Raw genomic sequence first — 21,224 nt, 5'->3', positions numbered from 1 at the left:
TGGAGCCCAGTTATAAAGTAAACCTAAATGAGTTATCAAGCATAAGAGAAAGAGAGTCACATGTATTAACCATTAAAAATGCAGAATACAGCAGCAGTACATCTGCAAACAATGTAAAAAAACACTAATCCATGTTTTTGAATGTTTGACAGCCATATTATATTATCAGTACTTTACTGGCATCATGACTACCAAATCATTGTGCTTAAGTAAAAGCTTGCATAAATGGAAAATGTTTTCATTAGGTGGTTTAGAATCTGAGTTTGTAACGAAACCGAACATCGTTCATGGGCTGCATCGACCCAAAGCCCCATCGCCTGTAGTCAATTTCAGGTATCTTCTCATCAGGATTCTTCAGCTCAAACTCAAAGTAGACCAACATGAGGAAAACAAACTGTTTGAGCTCATTTGTGGCAAAGAAACGCCCGGGGCACATGGAGACTCCTGCACCCCATGGCATGTTGTAGTACTTCACCTTCTTTCCAGCTTTGTAAAAATCAGTCTTCCTGCTGCCATCTGGGTTCAGAAAACGGTCATACTTGAATGAATGAGGATCATTGTGTACCTCTGGGTCAATATGCACTGCAATGTAAGGAAACACTGCCACTCTGTCCCCTTTACGAATGAAGTATTCACGGCCATCTGCCATCTTAAGGGTCATATCCTGGAGTACAGCCCTGGTGAGGAGGGGAGCAGCTGTAAGTCGAAGGGTCTCTTCCACAGCACTGTCCAGAATTGGAGTTTTCATCAGCATTTCACGGGTCAGGTTGATTAAAGGACCACCACGTTTGACTTCCTGGCCAGACTCCTTAACAACTTTATCTACCTCTTCTCTCACAGCTGTCATGGCTTCAGGATGTTTCAAAAGGAAGAGGAGCAGCCAAAACGAAGAAGGCCCTGTGTTACCCTGAGAAGCCCAAAGAAGCACAAACATGTATTTATTGATCATAGACTCTTTCATATCCATTTCTTCTTTGGCCTGATGCATGTCCCACACCCAACGACTGATGTTGTCCTTGCTCTTCATCTTCTGCACTGATAAAGCCTTCCAGAAAAAGTCCTGTAACCTGTTAGCCTCCCTTTTTTCCATTGGTGGGAGGACCCCATATGCCAGGTTTGGAAAGAGTTGATCATATTTCCGAAACTCATAAAATAAGGCTTCTGATTCAGTTCTGTCTTTCTCTTTGGCTGCCTCCCCGCTTTCCTCTGAACCATGTGGCACATTACCAAACAAGGCTAAATATCCAGCTCTGAAAACAATGTTGTAGCTGTACATAAACAGTCCATCTTCTTTCCAGGGCCTTTGTTCTGCTCCTGCGGAGATGCTATGCAACATCAGGTTCTGTAAATTACTCATCATGGCTTGTGTCATTACTTCCAGGCCTTCTCCCTTCAAGTGCTTGTTACTGGACACGTGGAGGATGTTGTGATCCTCTTCGACTGGTACGTAACCAAACACTCTCTTCACCAGCTGTGCAGCAAAACTGTTGAAGTCCAGTTTCTCTCTGCTTTCCTTAACAAATGCCCCGAAAGACAAGGGGTCTTGAAGAAAAGTAATGTAAAATCCAGCAATCTGGATTGTGAAAACATCACCATGTTTTTCTTTCATCTTCTGTAAGAATTTCAGAGTGTTCCTGCGGAAGTCAAGGACATGACCCAGCCATGGAATGAGACCTTTGTCCAAAGGGGGTTCTCCTTGTCGCCGCTGTCGGAAAACCCCAAGAAGGTACAGTCCTCCGAGCAGAGCAACAAAAAAGCCAAGAAGGATCGGCAGCAGCAGCCCCATGACTGAAGAGTGTGGTAGCCACAAGTGAGTTGGAGTTTAAATTCACTTTCCACATGTCTATTGCTCCTCCTTTCTCTTAACTGGTATTCTGGGAAACTGTTAACTGAAGCAGGAAGTGTAACATGAATCCCATCAGATGTTTTCCAGCAGAAATTGTGCACGTTGACAGAAAATGTTCCAACATTTAAAAAATTACTACTGATAAAATAAACCATATTTTACAGTGAAAAAAACCTGCTGCCTTTGTTATGACTATAGACTGATGATAAAATGAATTACTTTTAGGAAATTATCAATCTGCCTTAAATTGTATTTAAGGTTTTAAACAGTTAAGATATTTTTATCAGGGAATATTATCAGTTTTTTAAAAAAGCAATGTTTAAAATATACTATCAATAAAAGCTTTTGGAACCTCACAATAGTATGTGTCGTTCAATTGTGAAAGTAAATTATTCAGGTTTCTAATGTTGGACTGGCATTGTTTAACCCTCTGACAGTATGCTGACAGGATCTAGCAGCGAAGTGGGAATGGAGTGAATTACATCATGTTTTATTTCTTAGTATCGTTCTACTTGAAAAGAAACACAAAACAGGCACAAATTTCTAGGGATCATACTAAGAAATTCTTATCATGGGTTTTATGGGTACAATGAAAAGCCAAAGAATCTAGGCTTCCCTGATAAAGCTTGACCTTGACCTACAGACCAAACTAGTCCACTTGCATTTCTTTGCCGTTGACCCACAGTTGTTTTGCTGTGGTCCTTAATCAAAGATCAAATATTTATGCGCACTTGCGAAACTAAATCTGATAACCTGACTGACAGAGGTTTCACAAAAAGAGATGCATTTAATGTTATCATGATGACCATGAACTCAAACACAACAATGGAGCAATGGCTTAAATGTCTGGAGATCCACTCACTGTTAAAATGATTGTTTCAGCTGTATAAAGGTGTAGTTGTGAATGCAGGGTACACACTGGGATTAAGAGGGGAACTGTAAGTAAGGAAGTTATGTTTTTTTTTAAAAGTAGCTTTAATTAAAATTCATTCCGAGGAAGGTTTCTTGTGCCTTTTGTTCGTTAGCAGGTTTAACTTTAGAAGACCAAATTGTAATCAACTGGTGTAGATCTGAAATATAGATAAAATTGCCCTAAATAGTATTTCAACCAAGAGGGATTACAACTTCTTTTCTAAAAGACTTTTTCATTTGTTCACAAAATCAACACGATAGAGTCAACACATTCATCTGTCTCCCTCAATAATGCAGTGCCACCTACTGGATCAAAACGAGCAGCTATGTGTAACAAAGATTTGTTTGATGAATAGATTGGGACTTAAATAAATGGATTGTTTAAACAGAAGTGCAGGTTTATATATATATATGTCTAACATATATATATATGTTAGACATTGTGCTGTAAATCATTCTTACAAAAAAAATAATGACTTAAAATATACTATTTATGACAAAGTAATATACTATATTTAAAAGTATGTATTTAATCTATAAATACATAGATATAAATGCATAGATATACTTAATCTATAAATATATGTTTGTATCTGTCCTATATAACATTATGGGAAAAGGTCCATTGTAAGGAACAAAGAACAAAAAATTCATTTGACAATTACTGTTGTTGTAACTGTAATGTTTAGCAAAAATTCGTATGGGATATTTGGAAAACCTGTTTACTTCTTTATGAAATTATGCCACATTTGCAAGGAAAATGCATTTCTTTGTTGTGCATAGATTGCACTGATGAAAAACTTGCCAAGTCTTCTCTGGGAATGCCAAGCAGATTATTTTGTTATTGACTTTTGTTTGGTGGTGTTGATGTCTGAAGATGAGGCAAGTTTATTTTTGTTGTGCACTTCATGCAAAACAGCTATTCAATGCGCTGAATGTAGAATATATGAAGAAAATAGAAACAGTGGAGAAACATTAGTCATGTTGAGACATAATCCAAAAGTTGTGCAGAAATCAGAACAGAATCATATAAAATAAGGAAATTAAAAATATTTGCTGAGGTGGTTAAAAAACTCCTTGGTGGCAAGATTTGCTGTCCTTGTGTGGACATCGGGGACAGTGCCTCTGATTTGGTAGATAGGGGTAGTGGGTTCCCTGTTTAAGAAGGGTAACCGGAGAGTGTGCTCCAACTTTAGTGAGGTCACTCTGTTCTCCTGGAGAAAAGGGTCCGCCGGATGGTTGAACCCTGGATTCAAGAGGAGCAGTGTGGTTTTCATCCTGACTGTGGAACAGTAGACCAGTTCTATACCTTCTTCTGGGTCTTGGAAAGGGTATGGGACTTGGCCCAACCAGTTTGCATATGTTTTGTGGACTTGGGAAAGTCATTTGAACGTGTTCCCTAGGGACCTTGGATAAGCGACAGAAAACTTTTCATCTAAATTAGAAGGAGGTCATTTAAGAATGTATCTGCATCTGTTTAGGGCATGTCACACTTAACCATTTTCTTACATGCATATATGAATAAGAGAACATATAATTCTGCAAAAGCTTAATTTTTAACGTATAATTTGGTATCAGATCCTCTACCTTTAAAGTGTTTGTCTGCTTTAATCTACAGTGTAATTCAGGGGTCTGGTACATGATCAGTACAGACCCATAATTGCATAAAGGAAATGCCACAGACTTATTAGTGCTTCAAAGCTGTTTTTGATGTGCGATCCCAAGAAGCATGAACATGTTGCACAAGGTCTGAGATAGATCATCATATATATATATATATATATATATATATATATATATATATATATATATATATATATATATATATATATATATACACATGTGTGTGTGTGTGTTGCTGTGAATTGCTGATAAGATATTTGTAAGGGCAGTTTGTAAATTTAAAAATAACCGTAGATAATTATTAAAACTGTATAAATGAGCAAGATTCTTTACGTTTTAATTTTGGTTTGGTTCAGTTTATAATCTGCCATATAAGTTAATTGTGATAAGTCGTGTCATTCACAGTTGTTTAACAACGGATAGTTTCTATTATTTCAAGTCCATTACTCTACACATCGACAAGAAAAATTATCTGGAAAAAAAACTAAACAAAAAAAAAAAAAAAAACACAAAACATTCAAGCACGTTGCAAAATCACGCGACCATGTGCCATTTGTACAGAATTACATCATTCCAGAGAATAAAAAGCAAAGCAAGACTATTCAATTCCACGTTGTGCCAACTTCGTTTTAACACCAGGAATCAAAATGAAGGGCTAACATTTTGTAGTCGAAGCATGTACACGTTGAAAGATGGAGTACACCGCCGTTGTAGCGGCTGTCTTTCAAAGACAGATTGGACCAAGCCAAGGGAAGACGTGAATTGTTTCTATTTTTGCCAGAGATGATCTCCGAAAAGAACTGGTGCTGCATTCAATGAACCTCGGAATGGATTTCTAAAACCGTAAAACATTTCTATCATAGCAATAACCACAAATGACCACTATAATTTACGTTGTTTTTTATTTTTTTTTGTTTTGTTTTGTTTGTTTGTTTGTTTTTTTTTTTTTTTAAGTTTATGTTACACTGAACACATTTTGCGACTTGCTATTTCCACCTTTAAAGTGTTGGCCAATTGAGGACTGCGAAAATGAAATATTTGAAAAAAACTCATAGTTGTCTTACAAATGAATTAATCCCGATATTCTATTAATTTTTAGTTGCTTTAAAAAAATAAAAAAAAAAGTCTAGTGTAATAAAAGCGGTCTGTGACATACCACTCATGAAGCCGCATTTACCATTTTGTCCTACAAGTTTGAACGTAGCACACACGTAAGTAACGTCAGACCTGCGTAGTGGGTTTGTTATATCACCGCGCTGCCGGCTTTCTTCCTCCATTCGTGCAAACTGTCCGGGAACACGCGCAAAAGTCACTTGACAATTTCATTAGAAGCGATTCAAAGAGCGACAAAGTCCTTAACAAGGTAATAATAAAGAAATAATGCAACTGTCAACCCTATTATTGTAACTGATTGTAAAATTGAGATTTTAGCCTTCGTTTAAACTGTTGCTAATCTACGCTCTTGTTTATATGACTTCCTCCTATTCGCGGGGCTCCTAATGTCTCAAATCAGTTTCTGATTATTATAACCCCTCATTGAATATTGGATGAATGTGTTATCTTTCGGGCTTTGTTACGGGCTTCGTAATATGTGGTTATTTAACTGTAGGCCTGGAAAAATGTCTCTCTGCCCTTGATGCGTCACCTTTCAAAGAGCAATGAATTTGTTCTGACTCGTTTGGGGTCCAACTTCAAAGTCTGCTCATCAGACTATTCGTTAGTTCCATGTAGTTTGCATGTACCTTAAGGACTTCGTTGAATAATTATTGTACACCCGTTTTGTTTTTAGTCAAGATGTCATCTTATGAAGAAGGAAATGACTCGAAGTTCATGCGAAAAGTGAAGGAGAATCCATTTGTCCCAGCGGGTGAGTACAGTTCATAGACTGTATATAGAGAGGTACAGTTTGTACTTATTAATAGTAATGATAAACAACACTACATGCTTAAGTTACAATATTATTATTCATCTGGTTGGTTGCTGATGCAGTGTTGTTGACATTTTCTATTCTGTTTTAGTTACTTTGGCCAAAATGAGTGCTTTTCTTGTTTGTTATAGGCTTGGCTGGATTCTTTGCTATTGTTGGGTACAAACTGATGAAAATGAAACATCGAGGTGATACAAAAATGTCTGTGCACCTCATTCACATGCGTGTAGCTGCCCAGGGCTTTGTAGTTGGAGCCATGACTGTTGGTAAGTTTTGTGGGATTAATCGATGTTTCTATCTTTGTTGCAAGGTTGCTGTACATGGATCAGGTGCAGAGAGATAAAAGTGGACAGTGTCAACTCCCCTTCAGTCTCACTTTGCACTGAGGCATAGACTACACCAGGCCAGAGCAGGATAAAATAATTCTTTACCATGTACACTGTAACATTATACAAGTATGCTTATATATATAGAAATATATGTATGTAAATATATGTGTCTATAATGTGTGTGTATATATAAACAACACAAAAGAACACAATCAAGGGCAAAGAGATGTCTGTTGTATTGTTATGTCTCATGTTATTCTTTATGGCTGACTTTATATCATTTTATTCAATGTAGTGTCAATTGACAACATTTGTTATGTCAGTCTTACAATAATTTAATACAGTTATAGTTCAGTTCTTTATAATCCGAGAATGAAAGGAACTATTGATCAAGGAGGATACAGTATGACAAGTAGAACAGCTTTTGTTCAGAGTTTTGAATGTCACATTTATTGCATTGCTTAGAATTGTGTACATATTCGTGAAAACTTGTTCTACCCTGAAAACAGTGCAAATACTTAAACAGTGATGATGGCGGAACTAAATTTATTGTGTTTTTTGAAAGGCTTTAAAGTTCTCCTTGTAACTCTTTTTTTTTTTTTTTCTTTCTTTAATTGTAGGGGTCCTGTATTCAATGTACAGAGAATACATTGCGGAGCCCAGTGAACCACAGAAAGCAATCCAACCAAAGTAAACATGGACTCTTGAATTAATATTTGATGTCCCTTAATATTGCCTCATATTAAGGTGTGTAGAGTAATTGTTTCATAGATGTGTGATAAATTTGACATGTACACATCGCTTCAGAAGCTCCCTGTCACTGTAAGTAGCTGTTAACAAACAGATTACATTTCCTTCTTCTACACAGTACACCTGAGGTCGTGTTATCAGCTTTTTTTTTTATTTAATAGGAGGTAATTTAATCTCAGCTGGTAAATGTTGCACTTTTTGTATTAGCGAGGGCAGCTGGGAAGGAGGGGTTAACTGTGTGGACTGGAGGCATTATTGATGCTATGTGATTGAATTATCAAACAATAATGTAAGATGTCTATCTCTTTTTATTTGGTGCATCACAAAAATGTGTGCAACAGTACCTGGCTTCCAGATTTCATGCAACCTCTCTTATTATTTAAATAACAAAAGCTCAGATAATCTTTGACTCTGCAAAACTGACAGTAGAACGTGAATCCATACAAAACACAGACAAAGTCATAGATGAACTTTAATCATTCTTGACTGAAACCAAAAAAAAAGACTTATGTCGAAATGGAACAGATTATCATATTTAGTGGCCTTTATAAATTTTACTGTAAATAACTCAGCTTTTTATAGTTGATAGGATTTTTCATTTTGTCATTATTTTATGCTGTTTGCTGATTTTCAGAGGATGTGAACATTATCATTCAAGGACACATTTGTGTAGTAGCCTGTCACAGGCCATATAACCCATTTGATGCTTTGCTTTGTGTGGAAACATTTTGCAATATTTAAAACATGCACAAGCTGTCACTTCTTTTTGCATCATAATGCATATAATAATATATACAGCTACCAGCTATAGTCCATGAGTTTAAAAAAGAATCATAAGGAACTAATGCAGATTTCAGAAAGTTGCATTTTAATTCCCTTTAAAATAAAACCGCTTTGCTGTCACAAACCTTTGTGGAGGTGTGTGTTTTTTCTTTGGAGTACTTTTTCCTGAAACATATTCTTCAAATACTGTCATGTATAGATTTTTTTTCAAGTTGCATGAGGATGTCTGGGTAAATGTTCTGCTTAAAATCCAGTAATAAATGCACAGCATGTTGATTCCTGCAGTGTATGCCATGTGTAGCACGTACATCCCTTACTATAAAAAAGGAAAAAAAAAAAAAACTGTTGGGTGTGTTTCTCAGTTTACAACCAGCAATTATAACGTCTCACACACTATCATGGTTTATGAATTGTAGATGTAAGAATGACTTAGCAAATCCTGGACAGCTCTTCTTCACTCTAGTCATTTAGCAGTTTTGCAAAGTTAACATCATAAAGTGGCTACTTTTCATGTAACTAGTTGACAGAAGTGGTTAAGAGCCAAGTAAAGCTTTCAGATTAATATTGTCATCTAATATAACTCCTTATCTAATCAGAACAAGTTTCACATACATTAGGCATCAAATAGTATCTGTTCACACATTAAGTCCAGTTTTAATATGTATAAAATAAAAAAAATTATAGCATTTTTTAAATGTTTCGTCATCTTTTGAAGACTTGCACATTTGACTGCTGTCATGTTTGAACAAGATTAGCATTTGTGTTTTCTTCTGTTGGGCAGTTTATTTAAATACATGACAATCAGATTTTTGAGTAATATTTCTTTCAGTAGACTTTGATAATGTAAAATATTTACAACAAGAGTACACAACCACTTAAATTTACATTATATTAGTTGGAAACGGTGCCATCAACCAATGCAGCCTTCATTAACTAGTGGTTCCACCTTGTATAAGTCAAATGTGGCCTCCTTCTGTGTGGCCCACTGGCAATTTTAGAGGAGACCTGGAGGGGCTGGGGCCACTACCCAATTCAGATTGGTGGCTGACCAAGTTTGTTACCATAGTTCATGCCTGGTTAATGGTGGTTGATGGTGGTAAATGCCTATCTTCTTGGTTTTACCACTGTCTGTAATTGTATTATTTATCTCCATCCTGTTTTTATACTTGAACATTTTTTATCTGTTTTTATTAATGTTTTGCCATGTGGCTTCTGTTGCACATGTAAAGCACATGCATGTAAAGCTCAATGGGTTGCTCTTATGCATCTGATAACGTGTTAGATAAAACGTATTAATTACATGACATATAAATTGATGTTTTCTGAATTAATGACACACACATTTTCTATAATATGGATAAAAAGACTTAAAGATGATATGGATGGATGAGGCCCACTGTCTTTCAAAACAAACCCTTAATATATCCTTAGTGTTACGGCCCAAGCCTGCTGGAATGTGGAGGAAGATGTCCCAACACCCGCACAAGACTTGGATTGGCCAGCCTTCCGCATCTCAGCCTCTACCCTTGGTGCTTTAGGATTGGTGGAGGACTTTTCAGGACCAAGGCTCATTGGCTACCTCCTCCGCCTCCTCCTATTTAAGGGACGTCATCAGCCTCATTCAGGGCAGCTGTGTTTGAGTGTGACAGTTTGCCACTGTTGTACTGTTTGTGGGTTTTGCTGAGATTTTGCCTTCTGGGACTTTTTGACTTGTTGTAGAGTTACAAAACTTGTAGCATTTTTGTCTGAGTAAAGAGTCATTTGGGTTTTATTTTATTTTATTAAGACTTTTGACTTGCTGTAGAGTTACAGAATGATTATAATGTGATATATATAGTGATTTTGTCTGTAATTACAGAGCTGTTTTGGGTTTTGTGTTATTGTATTAAGAAAGTTATCTCTTCCGTTTTGGGAAGTTTTGAGTTATCCCTTTTGGAGTTTTGTTAAATATTGGGTTTTGCTCCTGTCACAGGATGTTTTAAGTTGTACCCTTTAGTGTCCTTGGTTTGAATCATTGTAAATAAAATCCCACCTTTTTATTGGAACTTTTAGTTGCCACTCTTTTTTTGTGTTGCAACCCCCTTTTTCCCCTAGACACCACTGGGGTCGTAACATTTAGGTAAGATGACACATTAAAAAGCCTGAATTTGTACTATAACTTTGTCTTAAAATTGTGCTCTATTAAGTCCACAGCCTTTGCTACAAACTTTATGTCACTGGATGTCAATAATTTCAATGGGCACCAAAAGATTTTATGACAGAGAAAGTTGACAACTGAAGAAGTACTGTGTTAAATTCATTATATATTTATTTATTTTACTCAGAGGCAGCTTTAATGAGAGACCAAATGTACTTCTAAGACACACACAAACCCTCAACAATGTTAATTTTCCATCAACTTTTCAGGGCGTTATGTCACATTTCTGGCTGTAACAGTATGTCCAGCATTTGCTTGGGAGACTTTGGTGAAGGATACGAATCTGTGCTTATGTTTACTTTTCTTGCTGTCAGGTCCCACAAATGGTCTCTGGGGTGGAAACCATGTGACGCAAAGGAAAAGACTCTAGAAGGCCCTCCTGTTTTATAACAGGATGTACTCTATATTTTTACATCTTTATATGTGCTATTTGCCCTATAATGTGATTAAATACCTTTTATCATTAGCAGTTTGACAAAGGCACTTTTGTGGAGCAGCTTTTCATGCAGACACTTAATGTCCACACTTTTCACTGGTGGTGTAGCTCGATGATACCTCAAATCTACATATTTCTGTACTCGTCCACACACTAATGGCTTTTTAATAATTTGGCAACATTACCATCATGGTACAATGGTAAATACTGTGCAATAGTCAAATAATAAACATCATAATGCATTAATGTAGGACAAAGTGCTGCCCGGATGAAACAACTCTGCCATCTGTGTGTCTACTTGTTTGCTGTGTTTTAAGTACAGGGCACTACTGGTGGTCTTTGACTGAAATACCAAATAAACAAGCAAATCAAGTGCCTGATACAACATAGTAGCTATAGGTTTTGAGGATTACTTGAAATGGCTAAACCTTGACTTGAACTATAAGCTGTCTTAAAAGTATGAACAAATTAAAATCTTACATATGCCAGTTAATTTGGTGTTAATAATAATGTTAATGTTTATGGTACCCTACTATAAATTATTATTGTAATAATATGATAGTGTGTATATATAAAATGTTAATAGTCGCCTTATTACACATTTTTAAGCTCTACCTTTCCACAGCAGCACCTCTGGTAAAAGGATGCAGCTCTAAGTTTTGAGAAACTATTCTGTTAAACAGGAAAACATGACATGAATTCAAGCAAGCCTGTATCACAATGACTCTGCAAAATCTTGTAGAGACATCTTCTTTGCCAATACAAAACATCTTGAAAACAAGGAACGTGACACTGGCTGCGGTGTATCTGGTTACACCACCTAGAGCACGGAAGTCACGTCCTCTCGTGTATTCAACACAACAATGGCCGAGAGATGTGTGCAAAAACGTCTTCTTTATTTAGTATTTTAATTTACCGTTAAATGCCTTAGAAGGGTTTGTTGAGGCAACACCAAAAGCAGCTTTTTTTTTTTTTTTTTTTTAAATAAATATAAATACACATACACATGGAAAAACTCGCGCTTTCATAGTGACTCTTATCTAGTTTTTTTGACTTGCCACAACACGAACAGTCGCGTCGTGGGTGGAACCATAGACATCATATATACGTATATATGATGTCTATGGGTGGAACTACGTCAACTTTCAATGCCACAGCATAGACTGAAACTAGCAAAACAGCAGGATGGCCCCTCAAATGGAATGTGTCCATAATGAAAACACTTGTGATATTTCCTGTAATTTTTAAACATCCGATACGAGGAAAGTTTGGAGGGATTAAGAAAATTACTAACGGGCCATTTAAGATGCTTCGTCGATGTCCCCTGTTTCACCTGATAAGATCTGACTTCCCCCGTCATTTTCCGTCTATTTCAATGAACTAAAACGAATTTATTTCAATGCCTTGATATTTAAATCAAAAGACTGACTGTAGTTCATTAGCAGTCACACCAAAGACGACAGACGTACACAGCCATTTGAAGTTTTGCTTTCACATATAACATAACGTTCTCTGATTCCTACTGCCGCGAGATCGCGTTTAAAGTTTACCCGTTGCTATGGATACAGGATCACTGCAGCTGTTAGTTCGCCCTGAACAGAAACAAAACAGTCATGTGTAGCTTAAGCTAATTTTTTTGAGAAGCTCAAAACTGGAATCAATTACAGGTGAACAGTATTTTCTTTCAACAAACTACTTTGCAAATGTTTTTTAGTTCGAGTTATGAAAGATAAGTACTGTCTTGTTTTTTGTTTTTGTTTTTCTAAAGGCACACCCATGATAAACATCATTATCTCAGAAACTGCTGCAGGAATCAAACAGTTATCAGTGTTGTTATGTTGTCAATTAGTAATTCATTAACAACATTGTGTCAGGCTGTAAAAGGTTCCCTCCATAATGAGAGAGAGGGCAACGTGTTATTTGGAAGAAGCATAAAGAGGACTCTTAATTAAATGGTGCTTCTTTAATTAGTAGGCTATTTACAGTGGCAAAACTTTATAATGAGTATACAAATCTTGTACTTGAGTCATGAATAACTTATCCAAGAGTCCTGATCGTTTCATTCTTAAATAATAAAAAAACAAAAAGTGACATGACTCTGTTTTCACCACCAGCAAATAATCAAATCATGTCTACTAGTTTAAATGAAATTACCATTACTTATTACTTACTTTAAAAAAAAAAAAGGAAAAAACAAACAAACAAAAAAATGACCTTTTTACTTAATCTGAAAGTTTTAGCTTTAAACTTAATTTTTTTTTTTTTTTTTTTTTTACAATCTAAGACTATATGGGCTCTAAAATAGTTTTTATGTTAAATATGTATCACTTGATGTTAATCCCAATAATGTCACAATGTTTATTCCTTTTGTAGATTGTATCAGTCAGTATAATATTTGATTATTATATTTTGCCTTCTCATGTTATAAAACAGAGATGATGGAGCCTGAAGATCAACTATATAATTTGCGGCTTCAGTTCCAAACACTACAAAAACAGCAGGAGGAACGAAAACATGATAGGAAAAAGGAAGCAGAACGTGATAACGTTGATGTAAGTGGCACACAGGATGACCTGAACCTGCCTAAGCAAGGTATTCAAGCAGACAGTCCTAGTGAAGGGTAGGTGTGTCTTACCTGGACTTAAATACAAATAATCACTGCTCTCATGACTTGCAGATGCATTTTTTTATCTGTTAAATTTGTTTAAATATTTCTCCTATTCTTCTGTTTTAAAGTAAGAAAGCTATTGTTTGATGCTCTTTGTCATGACCTCTCATAGGCTGTTACAGAATAAGAATCAGACACTGGAAAAGTTGCGAGTGCTAAAAGATGAAAATGGGAGACTCTTCAAACTTCTAAGTGAAAAGGATTTTGAGATTAAACATTTGAAGAAAAAAAGAGAAGAAGAAAGGCAGTCATTAGCAGGTAAAATAGCATAAATGTGGCATAGTTTGCACATCAGTGTAATAAATACTTCCCAGTCATTTCTTGACTCGTCTCTTTAGGCATATCAGGCTTAGCAGGAGCTGCAGCTGCCACCAAGATCATTGAGCTGTCTAAGAAGAATAAAGGACTGACAGCTGAAATTGAGCAAGAGAAGATTAGATCCAAGCAAAACAGCAACAGAATCAAAGAGCTTGAGAAAGAGGTAAAGTGTCAATTTGATTGGTTGGATGGAAGCTAATTATTACAGCACAAAAACCCTAAAAAGGACTGCATTTTTATTAAAATGTGTTTTCCAATTTGTATAGCTACAGGCTGCTTTGGTGCTCTCTGCAGCTGGGGAGAAGATTGACTCAAAGTCAATGGATAAGAACCTTTCTAAAGACTGTGAGGTAAACATGGACCTATCAGAAGATTTCTTTTTTTTTTCTCCAAATCTGAATGACAGAAACTCAACACTCTTTACTTCCAAAAGCAGGAAAATGAGCTCATCAAATCTCTCCAGGAAAAATTAGCAGCTGCCCAACTAAAGGTGACTGAGTATCGCAACCAGTTGCAATCCGCCAAACAGGAACTAAAAGTAGCTCAGAAGGTAATGGCCTGTCACCCTTTTCCTAGATTGTATAGATGTGTAAAAATATTGTACAAAATAGTTAAAACAAACAAATATAATAAAAAAAATGTCCCCCTTTGATTTCCTCATTTCAAAATATGAACTATTGCAGGTATTGATCAATGAGATTGGAGAGGAAGTCAACCTTCAGCAATTATTAAGCTGCCCTGGAAGCTTTAGAGGTCGTTCACAGCAGATTCTGGCTCTTCAGACAAGGGTGAGCTAAAAATTCGAAGATGACTTAATGACATAATGTGTTTCTCGTGTGACATAAGTTCTTCATAACTAATAAAAGGCTTTTCAAGTAGGTAAGTTTGCAGAAATTAGAGTGTATCATGTAAAGCCATTGCCTGAATTCCTCATGAGCACGTCATACAACAGGTGCGGGACCTTGAGCAGCAACTGAACCAGGCAATTCAGCAAAAGCCATCAGGGGTGTTGACTGTAGACGACGACTTTTTGAGCATGGGTGTCCTTCAAAAAACCCCTCCCCAAGACAGGAACCTCAGCTACATCCGCACTATTGAGAAAGACAAGAGGGAAGCTTTTGAGGTTTGTAACCAATTAGCCCACTGCAAAAATGTATTGCAAAAAAGAAGCTCCATCCATTTAATGACAGTGATGCAAGAAATCCTCCATTTACAGACATTAAAGCAGACTATTTGATCAAATAATAAGTTTTAAGCATTTTGGGACTACATTTTAAAATAAACGAATAAGTCCTTGTATGTGCAAGAGATAATTCTTTTGGTTTTGCTCTTTTGTTGAAGTGTTGTAGTACTTTAGGTGTTGCGTTGTCATTGAGTTTGTGTTGGAAAAAAAGTGAAGCAACATGTAGACTGTCAGTTCTTCCACAACTCCACAGAAGATCTCAACAAATTATGAGGCTCTTTTGATGGAACACAAGGATCTGAAGAAAAAGCTGGAAGCTTCTAAAGCCAGAACAAGATCCCTGTCTAATGAAATCCGAACTTTGAAGGCCCAGATCTCCATCCTGCTAGAGAAGGGTAAACATGATGATGAGCTTGTGGATGCTCTGTTGGTAAGACATTAGAAAAGAGACACACAGTCACTTACATTCAGATATGGTGGATCTCCTATAATGTATCTATCTTAGTTATTAAGTAGGAGATGTGCAAGATATGCTTCACTGCTTCCTGTAATAACCCATCACATTTGCAGTTAAAGAAATATTGAATTGGAAATGTTAACTATTTCCAGTTAACTATTATTTATAGTCAGATTAGTGGGGCTGACAATAGTAGTTTTGTCAGCCCCACTAATTAGCTGTTGTTGAATAGTTTATGATCTCTCATAATTCAAGCTGAGATGGGCCACATATTGCAAAAAGGAAGACTTATTGTCTGTACTTTTCCACAAACCTTTCTTTTACGTCTGACAGAGGCAGCTGCATCAGATGCAGACAGTGCTGAAACAGCTCAGCCAACATCCAAACAAACAGAGCAGGGAGCCCCAGCAGAGCATGAGACAACAGCTGAGTAATGAGCCTGCCGATAACAATGCTGTTGTGCAGAAGCTGAAGCAGATGGTTTCTGAGAAAGAGGCAAAGATCAAAGAACTGCAGGAAACTCTGCATCTGTCTAAGGTAAAAACAAACGGTAATGGTATTGTTTCAGCTTTTGTGCTTACTCTGAATCTTTATATTTAGTGCTTAAAATTCTACCATCTGGCATTAAATGTGGGATTTTTTTTTTTTTTACAGCAGCTGAAGGAGGAGAACGTGGATGAAAGATCAGGCCTCAAGCTGCCAGAATGCAGTACACTAATGTCCCCACAAGATGGAGACATTAACAAGCTAATGACTTGTTCAGGGTAAGCGTGTTGATGATGATCGTGTTAAATGATCACTGATTTTTGTGTATTTTTGATTTGCTTGACTTGGTTTATTGTCTTATTAATGCAATACTGAATGATAGCATGCATGATTACAGAGACACTCCTCTAAGATTTCTTGTCTGGCAAACAAATGATAAATAATTCACCTGCACCAATTAGAGACTTCTTTTTTTAATCAGGTTATTGATTTTGTCTGATGCCTCACAGTTCTATCAGTGTTTTCTGCTGGGATTTCTGTTTATTGTGTGACTCTTTCTCATCATCTTTTCCAGTTCAATCTCGAAAATTGGACATAAACTGGTGCCACCTCCTATGGAAAGTGGTGTAGAGTGAGTTAACAGTCGGTGGATGATTCTGTATCTATACAGTCTTTTGTAAATCTAACACCATAAAATGAATAAATCTAAAAGGAAGAGAGAGGAAGAAGAAACACAATTGCTGCCATTCTTCAAGAAGGCCACAATCTTTTGCTGACATAAGTGCACCGATGACCCTTAGCCGTGAAAATAAAATCCTTGTGGAGAGGAACAGACTCCTTGAATTGGTTAAAGTGCTGCCGACAAACTAATAAACACTGCAGAAAAAAAATCAGTTTTTAATTGCTTTTCCCTGTAAGTCTCTGCAATTTTTTCTGTGTGGGTCCTTGTTGTAATATGTGTTTAAAAGACTTCATCTGAAGCCTTAAAAATTTTATTGAGTCTAGATTAATAAGAAAACGCAAACTGATTAACACTATACAGCACTGATCATAAACAGTCTTTAATAGAGAGAGCTTTTCTGAAGTGGTCTTTCTTTTCCCAGAGATAATAGTCCCAGCACTGGGAGTCTGTTTGACAGATATGTGTTGACCTTTGAAACATTATATTCATTATTTCTCTAGGCAGTATCAATAATTTTGTGCATCATAACTGTCAAAATGACCTTTAATATAGCACAACGCCAGTAGAATGTATCATTTTCTGTACATGTTCGCTTCAAGGCCATGGGTTCATTATTTATTCAAACTCATGACTGTAGGATAATGTTCAGTGGCTGTCAGGCTAAGGTCTGAAGTTTAATATTTAGAGTTTGGTAGAACATGTCTCAGATTTACAAAGCTCAATATAAGTAAATAGATATATTGTCTTTGGTCATTTTTATAGCTCATGAAATAGTCTCAGCAAATGAAGGAATTTATTTTCTTAAACTTTATTCAAACTATCAAAGATCTTTTTTTTTTTTTTTTTTTTTTTTTTTAAAATATCCAGGGTACGAGATGAAGAGATTATGTTTTTAAGAGTTTCAGTAGTTAAATTTTAATCTTCCCATAAAAACCTGGTTGGTGTGAATGCTACGGAGACCAAAAGTTGAAGCGGTTATGTTTGGAAGCAGAACAGAAGTACCAAGAGGAGCAGCGCAGGATGGTTATCCTGGAGCAGCAGTTGGAAAGGACAAAAATAGAGTATAAAAAAGGACTATGCATGCAGCATGGTCGGGACTGATATGCCAAGGCTCAGTGACAGCATGATGTGACAGTGTCAAGCAGATTTCACTTTTTGCAGTTTTTCTAAAGCTCCGACTCATCAGTTGCATCCTTATCTCTCCCGCTTGAGGCTTTAAGGAGTCTGTCCCCAAGGAGTTGGGTGGCAGGAGTCCTGAAGCAACAGGAATGTTCCAAGCATGAGCTGAACCCATCATCCAACAGTTGGCATTTGTAAACATTTTTTTTTTTTATTCTGACAAATTGTAGATGTCTTCAGCTGGTCCAGGCAACAAGAATACTGATATGCAGCAATGGACACTCTGCCCATGGACAGTGGTCATTTCTGCCCATCACATTTGGACTGTACAGACTTGTTTATGTTGCTCTCGTATGTTGTCTCCTGGCTGTTCATTCAGCTGGAGGAAACAGAGGTGCTGAGGGCATCCCTAAAGAGCACTGTCCACCACAACCTGCAGCTTTGCAGTGACGTGATGAGACAAGTCAAGCATGTTTTCCTGGAGGCTCTTTGACAAGCACCGACAAGACACTAACCAGGGGAGCTGGCTGGTCCCTGCTCAACCTCACTTCCAGCTGAGCCCTACCTTCTCCTGTCACATGTGACAAATAGCAGCCTGCAGGAAACAACTTCTCCTCTTCAGATACACAAACATATGGACATCTTACCTCCTCCCTACTTTGTAACGGTTTGTAATGGTTACTTTGTCAGATCAGGTGACCTCAGTTTAAGGACTTGATGACCTTAAGAAGCAAGGTTTTTTAACTTATCCCTGATGGCAGCTGAAAAGTGTTCCTACTGATTTTGAAAAATGCTTGACGTTGATAGGATGTCTCCCTGTGGTTTTATATCTTGTCTCATTATTTAATAAATGTCAAGTGTCACATTTTATAAAATAAAGCTTTTCCTTTCTAGATGCTTAGTGAGCCCTATATGGTAATTTGTCTTTATATTATGACATTTATGACTTTATATTATATTTTATATTCAGTGAAAAGAAACCAATTTGCTTTCTTTAATGATTAAACCCACGCACCGGAATAATGGTTGAAAGTTAATGCTAGCAACTGCACAAACTCCCACTGTAGTCTTCCTTACATTCCCCAGAGCAGTATATGATCTTAGACTCTTAATCCAGAGCTTGTATGGATATAGCTGATGGGAGTGGCTCCCACATACTTCTATACCAACATCCGGGTTATTTTCTTCCGATGTAGCTGAAAGGGTTTCAGTAGAAGCCCCCCCTTCTTCTCTGCTCTCTCCACATCACGCTTAATTTAAAATTATGGCTGACTTAGTGTGCTGATTCAAATACCGCACTATGTCTTCCAGGACCCTGTGGGAGATTGGCAGGTCCCCTTTGGACCGAGTGAGAAAGTGCCACAAGACAAAAATATCAGAGTTTGGACATGATGAGGAAAGCCTTTATGTTCAGAGTTACAAGAAACAGCTTGTGTTGAATACCTCCTGGATAGAAGGTGAAGCACCCTTTTCTGGGACATGTAGTGAGATGTAGTGTCTGGAGGAGCATATGAGCTAACGTGAACATTACCACTGAGGGAAGGCGCTGCAGGTCTGCCAAACAAGTATCAAATGTAGCCAAATGCATCAGAAAAGGTGTTAATGGAACAAATACCTGTGTGATCCCTGACTGCATCCGATTCTGGATGTGGTTAAGTTATATTCAGTTATTATTATGATTATTTTAAATTTGCCATGACACATCTTCAGATGAAGTCAGTATTTGTGAACATGTTTCTTCTTTTCTTATTTAGGATATTTGATCATAACAATATCAGGTGTGAAAGCAAACTTCCAGTAAGTTTTGAAATAATGCTTACTGCTGTCCGACACTTGTTACTGTTATTTCAGTTAAACTAATTTTACAGTTTAATATGACTGCTCTTGTTGATTTCAGTTATTTAAATGTCATCGCCTTCAAATAAATTACACTTCAGCAAACAATTTTATTATTGTTTTATGTAGCTGTATTACGCAGAAAGGTGTAGATTTATTCCAAAATGCCCAATAACCCACCAAACCAAACACAAACTTATGTAAACAGAGCATACGTAAACAGCCTCAGCTATTTGTCATTCTAGGTTTGAATGACTCCTTTCTCCATCGTTCTCCTCAGAGGTATTCCCTCGTTCTGGACCAATGCTTCCTGCAGACCATTGACTGCATCCAGAAACTAAAGTAAATAGTTCAGCTGTGAATGCAGAGGTTAAAGTTAGCCATCAGTATACGAGGGGTCTGTGAACTAGACTCAGGCCAGAAAACGGTTTGTACCTCTATGAGTCTATTCATCTCCCAGTGCCTCTCATTTACATGTAATGGAAAGAAAATAAACAGCAGAGTCCTAATGTGCTCATTTACAGTAAGCAGAAATAAAGTAATGACTTGTTATCTTCTGTAGGAAGCTGCAGCAGTGCTGACCACATTTCCGTGGACTATGCTGATCAAATCATCGAGGATGAACTAGTGTTACTGACACTGATGATCAAAAGTAAATGTGGAAGTGTGTGAGAATTGTGGGTGACTGCAGTCAGCATAATATTGGTATTTAGTTTAGCCTTTTTGTTGTTTATTGCTCATCTGCAAACTGGTTAAGATACCAGTTTTCTAATGGTCATGTACTGTACTTGAGGAATGTGTTGGTACTGTACACACGGCTCTTTAGCCTTTTTCATATTTCTTAAGCCAAGCTTAAATACAAGCAGCATCACTAGGTGGCAGTGTGGTTAGTCTTGAACTGTGGAGTATATCAGCTTCTTTTGATGTGTGTCTTTGACCATTATTGTTTATGGATGGCTATAGCTTATTGAGCCAGTCAGAACATCTGCAGTTCAATCCCCAGACATTCCGACTTTGTTTTACCATTTACCCTTTACCACATCTAAAACCTAAGATGTCAGGGAAACAAACAGTTTTCCTAAATATTGGGATTCTGTGAAATGTAACTAAGGACATAATGCAATGAAATATAACATAATTCTTATGAAAAATAACACAAATAGCCTCCATGAGATGAAGTGTTGTGCTTTTTTTTTTTTTTTTTTTAAACACAGCATGTTATCATCAGTAATGATCCCAGCATGTCAAAAAAGGGGGGACTGGAGCTATGGAAGAATTGAAAAGTTCTGTAATAAGCACTATTTGGTATGACATATCTGGAAACAGCTCTGTAACATGTTTGGGTCTAAAATTAAAACGGCAGACTGAGGTACAGAAAATGCAAGAATGGGGAGGCTTTAAGTACTATAAAGGAGTTTTTGTAGGAAACTATTCAATAACAATCTTTTTTAAATACCAAATGATATTGGGGTTTTTTCATGAAACGGTTAACAGATTTAGAGAAACAAGAAATATGTATGAAACCATGGGAAAAGGCTGAAAATCAATATTGATTAACCCTGCTCTTTCTGCCCTGAGGCAATACTGCTCTGAAAACAGACACTATCTTGTGGTGAACATATGCTATAACATTTAAAAATCCCTTAAGACTTTTTTCATCAGTCTGACCTCA

General features: G+C 36.9%; 3 protein-coding genes across 3 annotated transcripts; 2 read left to right on the top strand and 1 right to left on the bottom strand.

The window, feature by feature from the left end:
• Positions 1 to 146: 146 nt before the first annotated feature.
• On the bottom strand, positions 147 to 1,786 carry LOC306758145 (5-beta-cholestane-3-alpha,7-alpha-diol 12-alpha-hydroxylase-like; the record flags this gene model as incomplete). The annotated part of the gene is made up of 1 exon (XM_079243363.1): positions 147 to 1,786. The coding sequence occupies one exon, from the start codon at positions 1,784 to 1,786 to the stop codon at positions 251 to 253; it is 1,536 nt and encodes a 511-aa protein (XP_079099489.1). The 3' UTR covers positions 147 to 250.
• A 3,829-nt stretch (positions 1,787 to 5,615) lies between these two features.
• higd1a (HIG1 hypoxia inducible domain family, member 1A) lies at positions 5,616 to 9,068 on the top strand. Its single transcript, XM_079243193.1, has 4 exons — positions 5,616 to 5,744; positions 6,171 to 6,248; positions 6,440 to 6,574; positions 7,258 to 9,068. The coding sequence occupies exons 2-4, from the start codon at positions 6,176 to 6,178 to the stop codon at positions 7,329 to 7,331; spliced, it is 282 nt and encodes a 93-aa protein (XP_079099319.1). The 5' UTR covers positions 5,616 to 5,744; positions 6,171 to 6,175; the 3' UTR covers positions 7,332 to 9,068.
• Positions 9,069 to 13,238: 4,170 nt separating this feature from the next.
• Positions 13,239 to 18,166, top strand: ccdc13 (coiled-coil domain containing 13; the record flags this gene model as incomplete). Its single annotated transcript, XM_079243787.1, has 13 exons — positions 13,239 to 13,423; positions 13,584 to 13,729; positions 13,810 to 13,952; positions 14,056 to 14,139; positions 14,223 to 14,339; positions 14,473 to 14,577; positions 14,742 to 14,912; positions 15,226 to 15,402; positions 15,763 to 15,966; positions 16,084 to 16,193; positions 16,490 to 16,541; positions 17,564 to 17,658; positions 17,947 to 18,166. 13 exons carry the CDS (start codon positions 13,239 to 13,241, stop codon positions 18,164 to 18,166), a joined length of 1,809 nt encoding a protein of 602 aa, XP_079099913.1.
• Positions 18,167 to 21,224: the final 3,058 nt, after the last annotated feature.

The sequence above is a fragment of the Telmatherina bonti genome (assembly GCF_933228915.1).
Source record: "Telmatherina bonti genome assembly, chromosome: 7".
Classification (NCBI taxonomy): Eukaryota; Metazoa; Chordata; class Actinopteri; order Atheriniformes; family Telmatherinidae; genus Telmatherina; species Telmatherina bonti.
Note: the sequence above shows the minus strand (reverse complement) of the source record. Positions and strands in the feature narration are given on the sequence as shown.

Coding starts and splice junctions, on each gene's coding strand:
- higd1a (XM_079243193.1), top strand. CDS start 6,176: ATGTCATCTTATGAAGAAGGAAATGACTCGAAGTTCATGCGAAAAGTG. Junction 6,249..6,439: donor GAATCCATTTGTCCCAGCGG/GTGAGTACAGTT, acceptor TGTTTGTTATAG/GCTTGGCTGGATTCTTTGCT. Junction 6,575..7,257: donor AGTTGGAGCCATGACTGTTG/GTAAGTTTTGTG, acceptor CTTTAATTGTAG/GGGTCCTGTATTCAATGTAC.